Source organism: Fusarium falciforme, chromosome 1 (genome assembly GCF_026873545.1).
Source record: "Fusarium falciforme chromosome 1, complete sequence".
NCBI lineage: Eukaryota > Fungi > Ascomycota > Sordariomycetes > Hypocreales > Nectriaceae > Fusarium > Fusarium falciforme.
In genome coordinates this window covers 774,473-795,864 of record NC_070544.1, presented here as the reverse complement: position 1 = coordinate 795,864, position 21,392 = coordinate 774,473, and the positions used below count along the sequence as shown (strand labels likewise).

General features: G+C 53.0%; 4 protein-coding genes and 1 pseudogene across 5 annotated transcripts, besides 1 other annotated feature; 4 read left to right on the top strand and 1 right to left on the bottom strand.

Annotated features, from left to right (window-relative positions):
* Positions 1-1,651: 1,651 nt before the first annotated feature.
* Positions 1,652-3,931, bottom strand: NCS54_00017600 (Zn(2)-C6 fungal-type domain-containing protein; the record flags this gene model as incomplete). The annotated part of the gene is made up of 6 exons (XM_053145831.1): positions 1,652-2,485; positions 2,542-2,652; positions 2,701-3,630; positions 3,687-3,696; positions 3,757-3,769; positions 3,874-3,931. 6 exons carry the CDS (start codon positions 3,929-3,931, stop codon positions 1,652-1,654), a joined length of 1,956 nt encoding a protein of 651 aa, XP_053001806.1.
* Positions 3,932-8,860: 4,929 nt separating this feature from the next.
* NCS54_00017500 (Hypothetical protein) lies at positions 8,861-10,593 on the top strand (the record flags this gene model as incomplete). Its single annotated transcript, XM_053145830.1, has 2 exons — positions 8,861-9,185; positions 9,233-10,593. The coding sequence occupies 2 exons, from the start codon at positions 8,861-8,863 to the stop codon at positions 10,591-10,593; spliced, it is 1,686 nt and encodes a 561-aa protein (XP_053001805.1).
* A 1,181-nt stretch (positions 10,594-11,774) lies between these two features.
* On the top strand, positions 11,775-13,724 carry NCS54_00017400 (Hypothetical protein; the record flags this gene model as incomplete). Its single annotated transcript, XM_053145829.1, has 4 exons — positions 11,775-12,187; positions 12,252-12,586; positions 12,646-13,332; positions 13,660-13,724. The coding sequence occupies 4 exons, from the start codon at positions 11,775-11,777 to the stop codon at positions 13,722-13,724; spliced, it is 1,500 nt and encodes a 499-aa protein (XP_053001804.1).
* A 1,964-nt stretch (positions 13,725-15,688) lies between these two features.
* Positions 15,689-16,800, top strand: NCS54_00017300 (annotated as a pseudogene). The gene is made up of 2 exons: positions 15,689-16,646; positions 16,694-16,800.
* Positions 15,689-16,800: a sequence feature.
* A 1,026-nt stretch (positions 16,801-17,826) lies between these two features.
* NCS54_00017200 (Hypothetical protein) lies at positions 17,827-21,324 on the top strand (the record flags this gene model as incomplete). Its single annotated transcript, XM_053145828.1, has 1 exon — positions 17,827-21,324. The coding sequence occupies one exon, from the start codon at positions 17,827-17,829 to the stop codon at positions 21,322-21,324; it is 3,498 nt and encodes a 1,165-aa protein (XP_053001803.1).
* Positions 21,325-21,392: the final 68 nt, after the last annotated feature.

Below are 21,392 nucleotides of genomic sequence, written 5' to 3'. Positions count from 1 at the left end.
CAAGTACATACGCAACGCACCTTCCTTCGATTACACAGAGACTGCCTCGTTCTATGCCCCAACAACAAGACAGACAGATAGAAGGGAGAGTTTGAAAGAGTATCGTCAGTCAGGGCAGAAAGAAGGACATGATCGTGTATTGTTGCAACCAACAGTAACAAAGCTGACAAAACAAGGCAGCACAAATCACAACTCGAGCAACTTGCCTCCCTGGGTAATTATGTCGGTAGAGGGCACCTCAGTGGCAACATTTAGCCTTGATTCCTCCTCTCTCCTCCTTTCACCGGCGCCGATTTCCCCTCCTCCACACTGGGCTTGCTGCCTTTGCTTTTCCCGTCTGGGCCCTCCCTCCTATAACGGCCTGCGCACTCCTTCACCCCCGACATCAAGTGACCATCCGACCTGCACTACCACCTCACCCCCAGACACACACCCACGATGGCTTCGCTGCATGTTGTTTGTACCACGAAGATGCAAGCCCGAAGCTCCTTCTCTCGCGAGGGGGGTCTTGGTCTCATCCAATAATGTCTGCCCAATTCACGTCTGCATGGATTCCATTACCCGGACGAGGCTGTCGAGAGACGTTTGCTGCACCTCGTTCTCTCGGGGCGTTCTCGATGCCCGAGCGCAGAACATGCAGTCTTTGCTAGCCCCAGATCCTCAACACATGGTCACGCGAGGCCGCTAAGAAAAAAAAAAAGAAACAAACGGTAAACACCCCCTCCCCTCCCCTAGAGATCAGCCTCCGTAAGCGCACCTCTCTTCTTTTCCCCTTTCGAGTGTGACATGAAGTTGTTGGGGAGAGTTCGGTTCGGTTCCCTAGTTCAGGAACTCGGATGCCATCGATTGGCAGCGCTCTTCCCACGGCGCTAGACACCTGTCCCATCCCGCCATCCGGCAGCCACCCCGAGTAAGCCGAATGGCTCAGGCAATGGGGTTCCAGAGTCCGGACGAAAGACAGCGGAGCCCTGACCCATTGAGTTCAGATTAAGTTGTTTGCGGGGAGGGGGGCACAGCCAATTGTCACACCTTCATGTCATCTTGTTAGTCACATTGTGCATGTCGAGTTCCTGTGGCTTCACATATGCCAACCTGGATGAATCACATACGAATAGAGGCTGGCTATCAGAGCAGGTTTTAGCAAATGACAATGGGCATCTTACGAGTCAAAGTCAAGATCTGGTCATGTTTCAATCAAGTATCAAGCTTACTTGTATCCAACTGCCTGGGACTGGATAAATGACAAGATGCATTACCCATGCAGATCATCATGCACAGTCATGTTATGGAGTGCTGTTGGCTGACTCTCACTCGCCTGTTGGAGAGTTATCCTCGACTTGCAGTGGCGACCGAGATCGAGATCCACAGACAAGCATCGAGACTCATGATGGTGCAAAGCAAGACAATATATTCCATAGCTGGACTTGTCGCCGCCCGTTCGTACATACATACAAGCTAAAACAGATAGCCTTCCTGTTCGCTTCATTGGTAGAGCCTTGACCCTACATATCTAACGCCATATCCATCATTTCGTGCCTTTTAAACCTGTATCGGTCCATTTCCTTCAACTCCAAAGTGTCCAGCTTGTGAATTCGCTGGATGGGTATCACCAGTCCGCCACCCTTAAAAGTATCCCTGACTCGCTGCTTGCCTATCCAAAAACAATCGTCACCCCCATGTCAGCGCTCACTCTCCTCCATAGATCTCCGCCGCTCCTGACGCCCATGGCTGTCGCCTCCTCTTGCTGATGCATCATCTCGGCCTTGTCCGCACGCCGCCATACCTCCTGCGCAATTGTCCACGCACGCTCAATATTTGTCATACCCTGTCGACGGTTGATAGCGATGAAGGTTTGACGTGCCAAGTCACGGTCGGCAAGTGTGGTAGCCTCACAAGCTGCTACAAAGAGTGGCCAGAGAAGAGCACTCATCGGGCCGGTATTGCTGACAGTTCCCACACAGTGAGTGAGACTAATGTGGGTGTGGCGTTGGACGAGTGGGTGGTTGCGCGGGTAGCTGTAGATGGTGCGGTAAAGGTAGACAAAGGCAGAGTGACGGTAAGAGAGAGCGTTGCTGAGGATACTCTGTAGTCGACTCCTTTCTGTCGTCTGCTCTGGGGTCAATTCCTCGGGGTTTTGGCTGAGGACTGAGCCTTCAGGCAGAGCGGGATGCCATTCTTCCAGGGCGGATTCGATAGCTGACGCCGAGATTTCGAATTCCGTCCTGAGAACCGCAACCTTGTTCACTTCTCCGTTGGTAACAGCAGCGTCGAGCTGATCCTTAAGAGCAAGTAGGTTCGAAAGGCGATGAATAATAGGCCAGAGAGAAGTGGCCATCCCAAGGAGAGTGTCGACACTGTTGAGAGGAGACATATCGCCACCTGAATCCAGAGGAGGGAATGGTGTAAGGTAGTTGGCTCCTGGAGCACTGCCCAAGGGAGCAGTGCCAAACGAGAGTGCCGCAATCACATCATAAAAGCGGAATGCCTGCCAAATATTAGTAATTCATTCAAATTCGTCATGATCACAAAAGAGTCACATACTCGCTCCAAAAAGATGCCCGTGGGATCAGTGGCTGTTTCATTGTGGCTCATAATAGTCATGGCACCTTTGAGATGGCCATCTACAATGTTCGATCGGCCTTTCTGAACCAACTATGACGTTGTTAGTAAGCGAATCAGAGATGCCAAGACTTTACTCACCACTTCGTAGTAAACCAGAAGCATGATGGCCGCCAAGAGTTCATTTCGATTAACTCCTTCTCCCTTCTGGATCAAGCGCGCAAGGCCTTGAATGGCTTTGTTGTGGAAATAAACGCTCTTTTCGTCATTGGTGACACCCCGATATTCCAAGTGAGCGCTTGCTAGAGCAAATACGGCGTTTGTAACGGCCTGGCTGTCCTGGCAGAGCGGGAGAACGAGCTGCTGGAAAGGATTCCCGCGTTCCTCCCGGAAAACAATGAGATGTGACAGAACATTGCAGAAGTGGTCTACCAGGGCGCGCCTGTTGGTTCGGTCGGAGAACTCGGAGAATACCGGAGAACAAAACTCGAATCGTGGAGACGGCGCTGGGACAGGCGCAATGAGGGCTAGAGAGGGGCTTCGAGGCGCGTACGCATTGGAGTAGGTCGCAGCGTAGGTCGTAGTAGGAATGCTGATGATAGATTCGCGACGGATTACCTCCTCGACATCCTCCTCCTCGCTGTTCTCAATGTGTTGAACGGCAATGCCATCGTCAAACACAGGCAATTGGAAATCGATCGAATCAATCGGGGATACGACTGGCAGGTCTCCAGGGCTCCAACCTAGGAGGTTATCCATGGGATTGACGAGGGAAGCCTTGAGAGGGAGATCGCTGACGGATGGCTGCGTGACAATGGGAACCTCCTCGTCCAGCGAGTCCTCGTCGGCCGATTTGTCCTGAGCATCCTCCTTCCATTGCCGGATTGGAACGTCGCCATCCAAAGGCTGAGCTCGGTCTGAACCCGAGGAGGAGTTGGTGTCGAAAGGAGAGAAAGCGGCGGTGGTCTCACGCTTGCGCCGCTGTCGAGGGCGAACGGGTTCGTAAACGCACTCCTGGCCGCGTTCCTGGCAGCGCGCGCAGGCAGGTCGAATTTCGTCGCATTTCTTCTTCTATAGCAGAGAGGTTAGACCAACCACAAAAAGGCCATCTTGTATGGTGAAATCACCTTTTCTTTGCTGCAAAAGGGCAATGTTAGTGAGACGATTTTGAATTGCAGGGTGGATCATGGAACTTACCAATAACTACATCCTGTGCGCCGACGAACCATCCATGACAAGTCAGCAACGTTCGTTTTATGCTTATAACATGGAGAATGCGCTGTAACAGAATGCGCTGTAGGGGCTTCGACGTACCTGCGCGCGAGCGCTTTTTAGGGACCTTGGGCGGTGCGAGTCGGGTGTACAGCAACATGATGGAGATTTGTTGGTGGCGAGGCGATCAAAGGATCAGATAATCAATCAGGCGTTTTCCATCCGGCCGTCTAGCAGAGGCAATCAAGCATGGTCTTGTCCAAGAAGACCAGAGGCGATCTGATCAAGAAGCTGCAGGCGCCCATGCACAAGACAGTTGGGGGATTTATTTGTCTTGGAACAGGAAAGGAAGCCGAGGGTCGGACGATGGCGGTGTTATCGAATAACTGATTTACGTGGGTGTGGGGAGGGAGGAGGGGGAAAATAATGTCCGGGAGTAACCAGACGAAGCCGAGGATCGTGGAGGGCGAGCGCGGAGGCGGGAAGCGGGAGACGGGAGACGGAGCGAAGATCTTGGCGATGTCGAGTCCAACCCCGTCTTGGTGTTTGAGTTGAGTCTTGAGAGTCGAGCCACGGAGAGACGGATGCCCTCGAGAAAAAGGAAGCAGCGGGAGAAAAAGAAGGAGGAAAAGAAGATGGAAGGAACCAAAAATGGATGCCTCGCGCGTCTCGGGGGCGTCATGGTTCGGTCCCAAGAAGCACACCAACAGAAGGACCTTGGCTTGCTTGGGTCCCGTCCGGTTCCCATCCATCTCTGCACACCATCGTGACCGTGGGCAATCATGGGCCATCCCTGCCTGATCCCTGGACGCCTTTGCCCTGTCGGGCCAAGTGAAGCTCCGTTAGCTTGCGGGGTTACGGGCGCTGCAGTTGACTCGAGTGACCGCTGAAGAACTGGAGAGGGCCTGGGAGCTGGAGCAAGCTGGAGCCCCTGAAAGATTTTACGTTACGGGGAGCTCTGGGGCAACATTGGGGGAAGGTTTGGGGGGATGAGCACCACGACGTTGCAGGGGTTGGTTGACGACGGGTGGACCGGGGAGAGTTGGAGGAACCTCGTGGCAGCAGGGGGGTTGTGATATTGGGACTGTGTAGACAACCGAGATTGTGTGAACAATACCGTGTCAGCATAGTGCCTGTCCCATCTCTCACAGTACGCCCACGCCCCCGCTCCCGCGAGCAGGTGACTTTTCCTCCAACACTGAATTGACAGCTGCATCAATGGGATCCTCTTTTGGGCCCTCATAGAACGCCACCCGAAATCCGACTTCCCGAGCTCAAACGTTAAATTCCTAAGAACTAGCAGAGAAGGACATCAATAGCCAAGTAGAACCTGTCCTTCAGGCATCTTCCAAGTCCCTGCAGTATCGAAAAGGATCACAAACACCTGGCCCTGGCATTGCCTTCCCCAGCGTCTTGGAAAATCCGGGGTAAAGAAGCTGCCATCTCGGCACGTTGCATGGTGCCTCGAGTCAACGAGCATCGCACGGCCGGCGCCCAGCCTATTTGGGTTTGAAATGGTGATGGGCTACCCATCCTAACAGGCGCGGCAAAAGGGAAACCTGGTCGATTCGCAAGCCATCCAGAATATGGGCGCTGCCGTCCGCTGCCTCCCCCGCGTTCCGGTTGCCTTTCGGCTGCACCCATCCCGATTCTGATGCTACAAGAGACCAGATCATCGACAGCTGAGATGAAGGGAACCGTCCCGTCTGGTTAGGGAAATGATGGAAAGGGGCGATCGTCGCCCTGGTGGTTTGATGAGTGGCGATGGGGCAAAGTTTGATGCCTTCGCTTGCGCAGGAACAAAAAGGAATACTACAGCCGGCCCTCACGACAATGCTGGGTGGACCCCCTCTGCTGACCGACAAGTGGAATGCAGACGAGAAGCCATTGCAGCAGAAGGATGGAAAGAGAAAATGGGGGTCAAGACGCTTCTAGACCCAACAGCCGTGAGACATTGTCTCAGTGCCTCGAGCAGCTCTCTGCAGTGTTAACCGGACTCCAGAATGCGGAGTGATGGCGATGCCAAGAGGGTGATTGCGATGGCGACGGCCGATCACACGAAACACGGGCTCGAAGCGACGATCTGGAGACGGGACAGCTCCAGAATGCCACTGGTAGACTGGCTCAGGGTCCGCGTGGGAGTCTACAGTACCTACGTAGTAGGTAGTGGTCCAAGACAAAAAAAAAAAAAAAATGGCACACCTCTCCCCCAAGTAGGTAGGCATTTAATCCACAAAAATCATAAGATATAAGGCGTATGATTGTAAAACTAAGCTCACATATTAAGACCTTAGAGTATATTTTATTTATTTTATACTTGCATTTATTTATTTTACTCTAAATCACGTCTCTATGGCCCGACGAAGTTCTCATTGCCGACCGTGTGCCATCTTTTCTTGGTCCGGGTGGGAGTGAGGAGTCACTGACTTTGACTAACCACCATGCAACAATGGTTGGAGGACCCTGTCCGTTGTCACATTGACCGACCAGGCATTCACGAACCACAGCTCGAGGGCCGCGGCACGATGCTTGACCCCCGACCCCATGCCCGATGCAGCCACGAGGAAATGGAGCATGGTGAGTGTGTGTGGACGGGTAGGCTCACGATGCGCCTCCAGTCGGCTCTTGCACGTTCACGCGGTATTTCGAACGAGGTTTGCGATTCAGCATGGGCATTCGACCGCCCGCAAGCAGAATCGGCAGCGGGCGTTGATGTGATGTGACGCGATCTGGTCTGATGAGCCACGGCTTCATCTCATGATCTAATCAGAAGCCAACCTCATCTATTTTCTTTGGCCCCTGTCGCAAGGAAAAACCTTGACGACTTGCTTCTGGAACCTTTTTAGGGCCCTCACCTTGACCGACACATCGGCGATCGGGTTTCACCGTGGTGAGAGTTCTCTTGGGTAGACCTGAGAAATATTCTTCCAAACTTGAACTTGAAGAAACGTTGGAGGAAGCAATTCGAGACATGTGGAAAACGACGCGATGAGATGCCCCTCATTAATTCACGAGATCCGCAGTTTCTCGGAGTGTGGTTTCATCGGCTCCAAGCGTCAACCCAAAGTCCCTTTGCCTTCCTTGGCCGGTAAGCCATCCCCCGGATCGTCAACGTTCCAGCCTCCACCAGCCGGCAGAGTCCGACCTGGGACGTGGTGATATAGGGAAGGCTTCCCCTTTCCCTTTCACCCTAAAGGCACACAAAGTGCTCAGCGAGTGCCTGATCAAGTGATCACTTTATACAATGCCCCTGAAATCAAACTCTCTTCTGTCCGAACACCTAAAGACTGACCAGGCGCATTAGAAGAAACTTAAAAAGAAACCACCTACCTAACCTCTCTTTAGTAGGTCTTTTTCGGTTCTGTAAATTCTGCAGTGGAAGCTATTTTGCCCAAACCCTCAGATGACGGGACCCACACGCTAGCTGTGCTATTTTGGGATAAATCGCCGTGGTTGAACGTCCTCGGCGCTGGTTCGGAGCTTACCAAGCCATCCCGAGGTGCCAAATCGTGCACAGAGAGAGGCTTGTGAGAAGCTGTGTCACCGAGCAGATCGGCTGTGCATGAGCATTTCTTTGACCCCAAGTTTCGTTGGGGAGAGAGAGGTAAGGATGATGGAGAGCCTCTGAAACAAACGAGGGCATCGTCAGCAAGAAGCGAGCGAGAGTGGAGCATGTAATAAAACTCGCGAGAAGCATCATGTAGTCATTTTGCCCTCTTGTAAGAGCCTGGTTAATCGAGTGGCAGGTATGCATCTCATCCTCATGATGCGTTATTATGGGGAGAAGCTCATTTATCTCTCACAATGGAATTGCACTCTCCTGCCTTTGAAGGTGGTCACCTGACACGGCAGAAACCACGGCAGAAATGCGCACCTCATCGCAACCTTGAACCAACGCAACGCCTCGCAACACACTTCCTCTCTTAGTCTCTGCGCATGATGTTCTCGGCCCCCAAATCCCAGCACTCGGTGTCGAATGAGGCCCTCGTTGTCGATTATTGACCTGGGTATGCCCCGTATAGGTCTTCTGATTCGTGGCCTTGTCTGACAAGCAGACCAACAAGGCCTCTCAATGGCTGCCACGGTAGCAGTGCCAATGCACCAGGCGCACCATCTTTCCGAGCGAGGACACCTCTTTTCTCACAGCCTACCGCTAGAGCTTGCGAGCTTCATGCCGCCGGCCAATGGCGGAAGTAGACCTGCAGCGGAGGATGGAGATGAGAATAGAGAAACAGCGAGAGGAGGGTTGGGGCGGTGCTTCGTTGACGAATCCAAGACGTGCTTCTGCTGCTGCGACACCAACCGCCCGGGCGAATGCGATTTGCGAGCGAATATCCAGCGACGTAGTGCCGCATGGCCTGCGCCTCTTGTCTCTGATGCTCTTGCGGCTCACGATTGATGGTGTCGGTTCTGTTTCAGCTTGACTTATCCCCGCAGGAACCTGAGCCGCCGCGTGTCTTTCTCATCGCTTACTCTTCGCTGTCCCGTCATCTTCAGTTCCCTCACCGTTCCATTCTCACTCTGGGCCCTCATCAATCTCCACGCTGGACCCATGACGGTAACCTGAAGAGGAATTATTTCTCACGTCTCAGGACCGCGCTGGGTGCTCGGGTAACCTGTTCATCCAACCAAAACGACCCGCGCCTACGGTTCGGTGGACTTTTCGCTCAGCCCTATAGACGCCGGAGTTCTGGGATGACAGAAGCCTCTGCTGCTCCCCCGTGGCGTAGCATCCCTTGACTCCCCCCCGGCCACGGATAAGCCTCTAAGGCCTCCATTGCTGACGGTTTGGAATCTCTCGCTACATCTGACTCTTACCTCCTTTTCCTCTTCTTTCATCATTTTTAATTTGTTCTGTGTGAATATTGAAAGTGTCGCATTTGATTTGCGGTGGTTGTCGCGAGCCGAAACTCATCGATCCAGCCCACGTCTCTCCAGCGCCCTCTTTATTGAGCACTTGCGACAATAGCCCGATTTGAGGAGCTGAAATTACCCGGCTGGCAAATTCGTCCATGATCTGCGTCCCACACGGTTTCGCGAAATTTCTCTCATCGACGTCGCATCCCCCTCAGTTCCATGAGCGTACGAGATGAGGAACTGGGGGTGTCGCTCGTGTGTCGCCTTTCTACTAGCTGCCCTCTGGGCCACCAGTATTGAGGCGGCCGACTACAGGAGACACGATGGGGTTCACCGGATCGAGAAGAAGGCCCAAATCACAGCCCCCGCTGTGTTGGAACGGCGAGATAAGGAGCAGTGCGGCGCGGGCGAGAAGCTGTGCGCGTCAAGCCTCGATGGTGGATGCTGCCCGGAAGGTTACGACTGCGCGAAGGAAAGCTGCTTTGCGGTTACGAAAGGCCCTGTGACATGCCAGGGAACGAGGGTTGGATGGTACCAATGTGAAGCCGTCTTCGGAGGTGGGTTTTATCGAGACTCTTTACGGACCAAGGCTTACATATAATAGCGGGATGTTGTCCGGACGGTTATGTGTGCAGTACGGGCGGTAATTGCTTCCCACCGGCGGGCGTAGCATATACGTACGGCTGCCCGGCGAGCCAGTATCTCTGCCCATCTTCACTGAGTTATGGATGCTGCAACAGCGGTATGGCCTGTGGCGTTAATCAGTGCTATTCTACAAAACCCGTGACGATCACGAATACCATCGTTATTACCACCACCGAAGACGGCTCCGAAACGACTTACAAGACAACCGACATTACCGTCTCGACCCCAACTATGCCCACGGAGCTTCCTACAGTCCGCGACGGTAGCGATGAAAACCAGGCGGTACTCAAATTCTTCCCCTCTGCTATTCCCAAGAGCAGCCCAACATTGACTGCGGACGACGATGATAAAGGCGGTGGCGGACTCCCAACAACAACGCTCGTGGGCATCGTGGCCGGTTCTATTGGATTTCTCATTGTCGTGCTGGTGGCGGCATACATCATCATCCGCCATCTAAACAAGGTCGTCCGAGCTGTCAGCACCTCCAAGGTGTCTGAACCCTCCAATCGCTCCACCGCACGACCACCTGTGAAGGAGTTCAAGTCGACGGACTCGCATGTTGACGAGTGGAGCGCCAACCCGTTGATAGCCCCCCCTCCGAGACCAGCAAACCCCGGTCCGGAGTCCGGGACCCCTTCACCGTACAACCTTGCGAGCCCCGATCTGAGCTCCAACAATCCCACCCCTGGAGCAGAAGGCTACCACGCAGTATCAGGCAGCGCGGGGAATAGCAGACACACCAGCTTCGATGCTATGGGCAACCGGGAAGATTACTTTAATGCGGCAGCTGTTGGTCAACAAAGATTCAGCCAAGTCTCGGCGTCAACGAGGAACCGCTCAAGTACTGATACGCACGCTTACACCCACGTTCGACAGTGGAGCAACGCTTCTGAGAATTCTGACGGGACTCCTGGAGTGATACCCAATTCTCCTCCGATGGAACTCGAGGCAATACCCTGGATACCGGAATTACCAAGCTCACCTTCATCTGTCGTGTTTCCTCCTCTGGACGAGCGAAGACGATCCTCTAGCAGCACTATCAGCGCCCCAGCCCGGCCACCAGTAACTCAACGTCTATCTGGCGGACAGCGAGTACGAAGCGAATCACTTGGTCAGAGCAATCTGAGTATCGTAAACGAAGAGATGCATGGATTCCACGGTCCGAACGATCACTTTGTGGGCCAGACAGACACGCACCGGCCAGGGACAGGCGAGTCTGGTGGCCGATCGCGATCACAATCAAATACTCAGCAACCGGATACACAACAATCTAGTACACAACAATCGAATACGCAACAATCGAATACGCAACAACCATAACACCTATTTGCATTTTTCTTTCTTTCTGAAATTGTCACGATTTGGTAAGCGGTTGGAGTTTTAGTCATGGGGTTGGGGAACCTGACATAGCGTGGCATGGCGTTATTTGGAGGAGAGGTTACTATTGTGTGTTAAACAACTGGACGGTTTTATAAAGGTCTGGTTTGGAAACGAATAAGCATATATGGCATTTGGACATGTACCAACCGTCGTTTTTTTCTTGTCTCTGCTGTTTCTGGGGATCATTGAGTTGTGAAACTATCTGAGGGAACCCATCAGCGGCTCGTCAAGGCTACAGAAAACATGATTGATATTTGATAATCAAGCACATGAAGTCCGCATCCTTAATATCGAGCTTACCGAACCCCGGCCCCTCGAGTCATGTCTTTCCACTTACAATAAAAGGTCGACGTTCGACTAACACGACCCGAGGGATCGGTTTGGCGGGCCGCTAGGGATGCAGCTGCAGGGACCGGGCCGCACCATGGCCTCCGTGGCGGTTTGGGATTAATGAGGATCAGAGATTGATAATGATAAGGATATGAGTGGCTGGTTAGGATAGTCTGTTGTTGAAATGTTTGTTCGGTGGATGTGTTGTGAATGTGGGAAGTGGGAGTGAAGCTTAGATGGCATGGCAGAGTTGCAACACAAGTCATAGGGATGTGAGGATTGGGGTTGTTGGTACGTCATGGCTTGGGTATTGGCCAAATAATGTAAATTCATAATATTGTATGTATTTGTATGTCATTTGATGCGACGTTGGGCTTTCATGTCTCGTTCAGCTCGTGCAGTTGCATGCGTTGTCCTGCACAAGGTCATTTTGGTCCATCTACAAGTTCACCGATACATCATCATGTCAGCATGTGGCTATGAACTGCAGCAACTAGACACTGCCTCGACACTCGGATGCCTTCCCAATGGCTAGAGTGAAACATTGACTAGATTGCTGCAGGTATATCGCAGGGCAGACAGACAACTCACCCTGCAGCAAGCAACTTGGAGGGTATGCCAGCCTCGTTTTGATACACTAGGTGTGTAAAGACATATAAACTCCGCTCGAGGAATACTTGAAATTCCGATTCATCTTATTCATCTTAAAAAGTCCAGGCGTTTGATGACACAAAGACATTTCCTCTTTCTCTACTCACTTCATACATTGACGACCACGACAACGGAAGCAAATGGACGGCATTTCAGCTGCTGTCGGGGTCTTCTCCCTCATACTACCAGTCGTAACGAACCTCAACTCCAGAATCTGCAAGGTTGTTGGCGAAATAAGCGAAACAAAGCGCGCCGCCCAAAACCCCAAGGTGTTCAAACAGCTGCAAGAGGAGCTGGCGACGTGGGGCCAAGTGCTCCAGAGCATTAACAAGATCAAAGGGTCTGATGGTCAGCTTATAGTCAAGGCAACGTCACACTGTAAAGAGTATGAAAAGGCGTTGCTCAAGACGGACAAGTGTCTAGAACGGTTCCGACAAACGGAGGTGGAGGACTGGGGGGAAATCACTAAGATCCTCCTAAAACTTAATGATCTGAGAAAGTCGCATAGACGTCACCGAAAGGATGTGGAAAGATGGATTCTCAGTATTAACACGTGAGTGGTTCTGTTTGAGAGCGTCACTATAGAGACCTCGCTCTAACTCCTAATGTTCTCGTAGGATCATGGTCAATCTGACCCACGAGAAGCTCACCCGTCATGAAAAACGTTATTCTGAAGCCTCCGATGCGCAAGCACACAATCTCGAGAGCATACATGAACGGCTCCAGGGGGTAGAAGCACTGCTCAAGAACTTGTCCCGGGACCACAACACGATGCAGCAGACAGAAAGAACCAGCCCCGTCGCGGAGTTGGCTGCCATCGCGGATGATCTACGCACCATCTGCTCACAACAGATAGTAGAGAGTGTTGTAAGCATGAGGACAAGGGACGAAATGTGCGACAGCAGCTGTGAAGAGGACGTGAGCGAAGTTGGAAGTAAGGACTCACTCGAAGGTATATGTCCAGATGTGACATAGGGTACTCAACACGCCGTCCCTAACATTGCTGAGCAGGATCGTCTGAAACGCGACGCCAGGGTTCACTTACAACTAGAAGCCAGGGGACGCAAACCATGCTCAGCTACCCAAATCACGATATCATCACCGACTTTGTTGATTCAAACCCAACGCCAACGAGTTCGAGGTTTCAACTTGAAGAATATTCTAATGACGCATCGGCTTGGGATACTGACTCAAGGAACGAGTGTTTCAGTGAAATAGGATCCAGCTCTTCATTCACTACTGGCCACCTCGATGGGGGGGTAGATGTCATGGATCAAGCACGGCCCGAAGATGATTTTGATCAGTACACTGCGTCAAATATCGTTCTAAAGAAGATCGAGTCGTCTACTATCAAGGAGTGCAAGCGAGTTGTAGCGGGTTCCTTCGGCCAGGCCACACGCGGAGGTCCCGAAGTCCTGACCATGGACCCGGAGGAATGGCACAAAGGTGTATGGGAGCGATTCTGGTTCTCGAAGGGCTACACGATCGGCATCGCATTCGAAAGAGACTGGGGACCCTTCCAAAGCGACCTAGGTCTGGCGACCTTGTCGAATGCATGTAAGTTCCACCACCTGGTGAGAAGAGTCTCCTTTATCACTCGAAAGCTGGACGACTTTCATGACCTTCGTCAGGGGCTTGTGCGAGGTGCGGGAGCTTTCTTTGCCTGGAACATGGCCGAAGGTTGCCCATATGACGAATGTAAGCGGAATTTGGATCTTCTTTGTGCGGAATCTTTGATCAGAGTGGGCGAGGACTCTTCCAGGTGGGAGTCTACAGTATTCTGCATCACAGTTCCATGGAGGCTATATCGCTTTTGGACCAGTGTACGTGAACGTTCTGGTGTCGGTTGTCTTATCGACCAAGGCCTTTTAGCGGAAATCCCCATCAAGATAACGGGAAGGGACGGGCAGACGTGGCAGCGGTTGTGGTGCCCAGAGACCGTCGAGGGGGTTAAGGGGATCCTTGCCATGTTCCACGAGGTGAGTAGCAGCCTCAACTAGCAGGATTATGGCTAATTCCTGACAGTTCTCACTCCCCAAGCGCTGTGGCTCTTTTATGCTTCCCCGACGGTTCATAGTTGCTGTCTATAAAACAGGCACGGCAGACGAATGGGTGAGGTCTATTTATAGGTCACTAAGCATGGACCCGAGCACACAGATCCATTATCTCGGGAGCAATGGGGAATTTGATCCCCCTTTTCACCTAGGCAGTCCTTTATAATGATGAGCTTGGAAGCCGTACATCGGAATCGCCATACTCTATTCTACCAATGTCTAGGACGAGGCAAAGCATCAAAGGATGAGCTCTTGGAGCTTGGGTTTGGTATTACATCTTAAGGGATTAGTGAATGATCAGAAATAATTGCGTCCAAATATAATGTAACTTTAGTGAGCAAATCTAGTTCTTCTGGTGTATATGACGGGCCAAGGCAAAACACTACAACCTCCAGACTATCCAATCCCAGGCGTACTCTCGACTATCAGCCTGGCTCAAAGGAGACTTTGGCTTGTTTCTTGCTGCTGCTCGTCCCTTTCATAGGATTCGCGGACGCTCCCCCACTGTCTATCCGTTGGAATCCTGGACGTGCTCAATCTAAAGTCGCCTATTTGTCGCTTCCAGTCCGTTGCGAACGGAGATCCTTCGGTTCCCAGATCCCGCCAGACCTTCATTATCACCGACGAGCCGTTCCAATACGCCTCCAAGTCTGTCTCGCAGTCGGGGCAGGACCAGTCGACTTTGTCTGCCCTGGACACACTCGGTGCGAGAGGCGAATTCCTGTGAAGGACCAGGTTGAGTTCTAGGTGATTCAACACCGACAACTCCTTCTCGCTGCGGTAAAAGCGGACGCTCCGATGCTTGCAGGCTTTGAGAATCGGCGTTAGGCCCCAGTGATCCTCCAGTGGGGTGTACGTGCAAGTGTAGAGAATGAGGTATCGGCCATGGGCAGCCTTGGGGTAGTAGTATTGCTCAAGCCTGATACTTCCTCTACCACGCGTTGGGCTTGGAGAGTCGTGAATGGTTTCCGTGAGATGAGTTAGGCTTAGTAGCTCATCGAGATGTGCCTGCTCCTGGGTACTTTGAGGCCCGAGACGAAGATATTTGAGCGCAAGTTGAACGTGTCGGTGACAAGGGAGTTTGAAGGGCTCGGTCCATGGGTTCTCGACCTGAAAGAATTTCAAACGGTAGCAATCCGGGGCCATTGGTGTTCGAGGTGAATCTTCCATATAGGTGGGATGTGTTCGGTCGCAATCATCGCAAACCCATCTATCCGTCCGATTGCTGATGACAGCGGTCAGATATTCCAAGTGCTCGTCCCAGTCCAGTCGTCGTTCCGCATTGCTGGGGCGCGTAAGAGCTTTCTTTACTGCCACGCAGGTATGAGTGAAGATGAGCTCCGCGTGTAGTGGGAGGAAGCTGGCGATGATGAGTAGGATATCGAGGGGCATTTGAGCAAGGAAGGCGTTCGCAGGTTGGGGCTCTCTGGGGTAGGACCCCAGTACCACAGGCCTCCCCTTTCTTAGCATAGAGAGCCAATTTTCTCCTGCGTTGAGATCCATTGTTGCGTTGGTGATAATACGGGTTGTCTAGGAAGGGCGAGGTATGTACCAACCAAGGGACAGTACCGCAGTCTTTTATAAACAGTCGTACAGAACATGTCACTATATCAGAGTTTGCTGCCAGATCACTGGAGAGGTTATATAAGTGCGGAAATGCACGAAAAAGTTGCACATGGCTGAGTGGAAGTTTTGGGTTGCTGCAAGGGAAAAGCTTCACTCATAAAAGGACCACCCAGGCGTTGACAATCAGGTAACTCCAACAACAGGTACAAGTGGTGTCGAATCAGTTATTAACTTGGATATGATGAGTCCAGAAAGTGATGCTATCGACATTTACATATGAACGAAGCAGCTTGGAATGCTTGGCGTTGTCCTTCATTCGGCGTGATGTTAAGCCGCTTACAGACTTGTCCTTCAAATACCTCGCAACAACCTCAGCTCATCCCATATCATTCATCTTGAACATAAACTTTTCATGGAACCGATATTCCAACTAGTTACACATTTTGCACGCTGAGAGAATGATCTCGAGCATCTTGCATCACTTACACGCGTGGTTTCGACCCACTCTCGCAGCTCTCTTTCAGCGTAATCTCCCTTGGAGTTATCGCTGGCGACTGCTCGTCTTTCAGCCTGCCATTCTTCTCACCTACTCTATCGCGACTATCCCTTGCCTCCTTTACCGTCCTTTTACCGTTGAATATCTGCCTATCGCCCCGGGACGCTATGTGCGGGCCTTAATCTTCAAGGCGGCAGGTGTAGGCAAGGGCAGAGCTAAACGGCCGCTCCACGTCAACTTTCACTCCGGAGCCTTTATTGGAGGCTTGCCAGAGGGTCATGTTCGGTTCGATGACCGTGTAGCGAAAGAGACGGGTGCTGTGGTCGTGGATGTCGAATACCGTGTAGCGCCTGAGCACGTCTTCCCAGCAGCTATTGACGACGCCGATGCAACTATCAAGTGGCTGCAGGAGAATGCTGAGGAACGATGGGGCGCAGATCCAACTCTCATGACCACGAGCGGGTTCTCTGCGGGAGGCAATTTAGCCCTTGCAGCGACGCAGCAGAAGACATGCCATGCTCCATCGCCAACAGCCATCAAGGCCGTTACAAACTTTTACGGTGCAATTGATCTTCGTCTCAGTCCTTGGGAAAAGCCTCATCCGCCAAACATGCCCAAGAATGATCCTGCAAGAATCTTTGTTCCTCTGTTTGACGCTTACGCGGGACCTGCTCGGGCAAAGCATTTTCAGGACCCCAGGCTTAGTCCGGTGCTTGCAAAGAAGGAGACCCTGCCGGACCGAATACTCTTGGTTGTCCCTGGTATTGACATTTTGGTGGCCGAGCAGACCGAGTTTGCGGAGCGAGTCAATGCTGAGGATGAGGCGGTCGGTGACAGGGAAGTTCCCCGGGTCGAGCTCATGCACGAGAAAGAGCTATTCCATGGGTACCTAGAAGGTGAGTTTCCACAGCTGTATTCACTTTGTGATATTAACTTGATATAGTTCCTGATGCAGTTATCAAGAGGGAGGTGAAGGACCGCGCTTATAGTAGAGCGATAGAGGTTCTACGTGAGACTCATGAGAAGTATGGTTGGACGTGGGAGGGCTAGGTGTGTGTGATTGAGCGACTTTGAAGATTGCGGGTTTGCTGTGTACTTGTTTGTATTATACCCAACTCCATTTTAGATAGAATAAATGTGTTTTTCTCATACCCAACCAAGGTATCCATGGATCCTTTCAATGCAGCGCAGAAATACTAGCGGCGTTAACGCAACGACTAGTTGTTCCTATTGGGATACACCGCCAACAGACCAGCGGTGAAGGACGACATATCAGATCTATGATGACTAAAGAGCACTTTAGAAACACAATTACGCCATATTTATTCTTGCCGTCGAGGAATGCGGGAGCCTTGTAGGTGAAACCTCGCCCGTCCCAACGATCTGTTCCCTGGGAGCTGCGTTACCCTAGACTATTCGATGCAGGTTTCACAAGCCAGATCTTTGGGCAAACAAAAAGCCCAAAGGAAAGCAGAAATCCAAGAGAAACATGGTCTGATGTGATAAAAACTGTACGGAGTAGGGCAAGCATGGGTTGTTGCCCGGCATTATCAAGCAAGCGAGCTTGGGAAAGATAGCGAGTGCATGACATCACGCAAATAGCCGCCAGTCGAGCAAATGTAGGTAGTGAATATTAGCACCAAGTCTACAATCCACTGCCCCGAGACAACGAAACTAGATTACGTAGATGAAAGAGACCCCCTCAAATCTCGGACGATCAATTCATCAATTAAAGGCAATTTCCGTTTGCAAACCCTCGCCGTTGTCGCGGTATCCAGACAGCAACCAACCAGGGGGCGACCCATGGGAGCAAGCCATGCGGCCCGTCGACCCAGCAACCAATGTAAACAAAGACCAGGGCCTCTCCCAACTGCCTCGACCAACCATCCGATGCCACACGCACCCGGGCGGCTAAGCTTGACGACCGACCGAAAATAATACCTGCACCATCCCAGGAGAGAACCCATTCTACTCTCGCTTCTGCATCATCCTATTTTACTTTCCCCTGTGTGTGTGTCACTGCAAACCTTGCGGCGCACATACGAAAGACAGCTACTCTCCTCCGCCCGCCCTCAGATGCCCCGACGCAACAGGGCCGAGGACCTCGACTTCGAGATACACGTCGACCGTTCTTGCTTGAGCGATCCTATGGACGATAACGAACATAAAGGCCACGAGGAGCCAAAGGCGGAAGAGCAACAGCAAGAACAGAACACCAACACCACTAGCAACACCGATACTGAACAAGAGTCTCAATTGCCTGCTGAACCCAAGGCTGAGCCTGCGGTTGAAGCTCCAGAGGAGGACGGCAAGCCCATTGTCACACCGGCAGAGCCCGAGGACGACAAACAATCACCCATCCCAGAGCCAGAGGCTGAGGACGACACACAGGACAAGCTCCAGCAAGATACTGAGGAGCTTGACCAAGATACCCCCAAGTCGGCTGAGGCAGAGCCCGAGTCCTCATTAGACGACCAACAACAAGAGGACGATTCATACATCTCTTCTGAGGACGAGTCCGAGGAACACCAGGCTAAGGCTGCAGTGTCTGAGACCAAGGAAGCAGCCACCACTGAGAACCAAGAAGAAGAGACACACTCAGAGAGCGAATCAGACCGCTCCGAGTCTCGACGCTCTTCTGCTTCTTCCGGATCCTACCTCTCAGACCGCAGGCACTCTGACCGCACAGAGGCTCTCATCCAAAAGGCCGCCCGCGACATCGTCTCGCAGATTGGCAGCGACGACAAGAGAGATTCTCTGAGCAGCTACTCCGGCTCAGACGAGACCGGCTATCTTTCTCGCTCCGAGTCTTCAAGTGCCCGTCAGTCAGACGCCCACATGTCGGTCGAGGACGGCACAAGAGGCGGTGTGGACGAGGCTGGGGACAACAGCTCCCACCACGAGCACGAGGATGATGTGTTTAGCGACCGCAGCCCTCGAAGCTCGATAGGTTCCATCTCGGAGACTGATAATCGAAAAGCTCGGGAAGCCATGGACAGGATGACCAGGTCGCCGCGCATCTCTGGTATTTCCGGCATCTCTGGCATCTCCGAGTATGAGAGGGAGGAGGACGAGTTTATCCCTACCATCAGAGGAACACCACGACCTGCCTTTAGGTCACCTTCCTCTGTCAAGGCCATGCAGATGTCTTCCCCTCCTGCGTCAGTCTTGGGATCACCCCGTTCTAGCCGACGAGCACCTTTGCCAACTGTTTCTAGAATCGGATCTCCCCGCTTCTCAGAGCAATACTCGCCCAAGAAGACGCCACCGCGCTTTAAGAGATCCACGCCGCCTCTGGTTCTTCTCCATGTCACCCTGCTGCCTCTACGATGGCCCTGGGGAGACGTGTTGGAGAATGCTGACCCAGAGGACATGAGCCAGGAAGCCAAGACTATCCGTGATGCCTGGCGAACGCTACAGGACCGCATGGGTGATACGACAGTCGAGCGAGGTATTCTTCTGCCCCATCCTCAGAACGACTATGAGGTTCTTGAGGAGCGGCTGCTGGAGGCTCTTGAACTTCCCGTGAGGCGACGGGCTCGCATTCTCGAGTGCGGCCACTATCTCGGTCCCTCCAACATGACTCTGGATGACGAGTCGTCAAGCGAATCTGAGGAGGATTCTGATTATGATGATGAGCCTGATACACGCCGATCTAGTCGTCGCAGCCAGCCAGAAAAGACACACTGGTGCAAGACATGCCGCTCAGACATCCGCTACGAGTCTCTTGGAGAGGGCAAGATCTTCCGCGTCAAGGTATACGCGAGCAACGGCCTGATTCGTGGCGGTGCCTGGGAGGCTTGCTGGAAGGAGATGGAGCGTGTCGACGTTGAGATTGAGCCGCTGGTCGATGCTGTCGCCCAGCATGAGCTCGTCCAGATGGAGGCTGACCAGGAGAGGGAGTTGGCCATGAGAGAGGCCGAGGAGGAGGAGCGATATGTGAGGTTGGAGGAGGAGCATAGGGAGTTTGAGTCGAGGGAGAGGGGACGACTTGCCAAGCGACGGGGAGAAAGCCGGAGTCATGTTGGTGAGGATGAGTCTCATCTTCAGGAACGCAGCCTTCATGCCGAGTCACGCCACGAGGATTCCCATCACGAAGAGTCTCTTCATGATATCACTCGCGACCATGAGGAAAGCCACATCGCGGACACCACGGAACCAGTGGACGAGAAGGCTGCCGATACCACACGGGAGCCCGCCGAGGATATCACCAAGGACTATACCGACGACCAGTCCTTTGACGAACTTGAGAAGGACCTTGACGAGCATCTCCAAGAAGAGCATGAACGAAGAAGCCAGGCTGACGAATCACGAATGAGCCTTGGACCCGACGACTTCTCACATATGGACGCCCAGGCCCGTGCTGCTCCGTCTTCTCGCGCTTCTATCTCTCCTGAAGAGACCAAGGACGAGGAGGAACGTAAGAGAAGAGATGAAGAGAGATACAGGGAAATCTATGGCGATGCTCCCGCTCAGGATGAGCACGCACGATCTTTCCCTGAGCACGCTCAACATCATGATCAACAATATACTGAGCGAGGTCAGTCCGGTGCTTCCGACTACCAGGGAATGCCACCCTCTGGAGAGACATACGCCCAGAACGAGGATCGTCAAAAAGCAATGAAGAGCGCCTCTCTGCCAGAGCTACTGGCCGAGTCTGCGCGCGTGCTAATGCAGGACAAGAAAAACGTCCTCATCGGCCTTCTGAGCGTGCTGATTCTCTTGCTTGCCATCAGAGGAGGCCCTGGTCCTACACAGGATCCTAGAACGTTCCAGACGATTGTGAGGAACGCTGAGGTACCTACTGTTACGGTGACGCAAGAAGCTGTGGTTCCCACAGCGGAGGCTATCAAGCAGGCGACTGCTTCCACAGAGACTATCGTTGAGGAGAGCAGCATCAGTGTTGAGTTGCCCAAGGAGAGTGTCGCCTCAGAGAAGGTCGAAGTCCCTGAAGAGAGTCTCATCGTCAAGGAGGAGACCGTCGCCCCCGAGGAGAGCGCCGTCGAGGAAGAGCCCGAGGTTGTCGAGGAAAAGGCTGAAACCAGCAGCAAGTCCCGCGCCGCCAGCTCTCGCTCTACTACGGCTTCTGCTTCTGCAGAGTCCGTTGACCCTTGTGCCTCTTGCAGCCTGCCTCCCCGAGATGGTCGTGGAAAGGGTCCCTTCCGGGACCTCATCTATGCCCCCCCACCCCGCCGCCGTGAGACTGAGACCGAGACACTCATCTCAGAACGAGTCGTCCGCGTCGTCGAGACGGTGACCGCCATGGAGACTGCCACTGTCAAGGTCACCGAGACCGCGACCGAGGTTGTCGTCTCGCGGGAGACGCAGTATGTCAAGGCTGGTCCCGAGGAGAAGGCACACCAAAGGGAGATGGGCCTGGAGGTTCCTGGCAGGAAGGAACAGCAAGTCCCCTTGGGCAGCTCGGAGGCTGCCCTCGAATATCTCGAGATCGAGGCCCCTGTCGATCAGGCCTTTGACCTCGAGGCCCCGCGAAAGGAGGCTGCGCCCCCTACGAGAGAAGGCCGCCAGGAGCTGGACGCCGAGGCGGAGCGCCTGGAGCTGCCATGGAACTGAAGCATGATGGAGGATTGGGATGGGGGAGCCCAGTGAGGGCCAACGTTTTCCATGCCGTGATGTAAGTG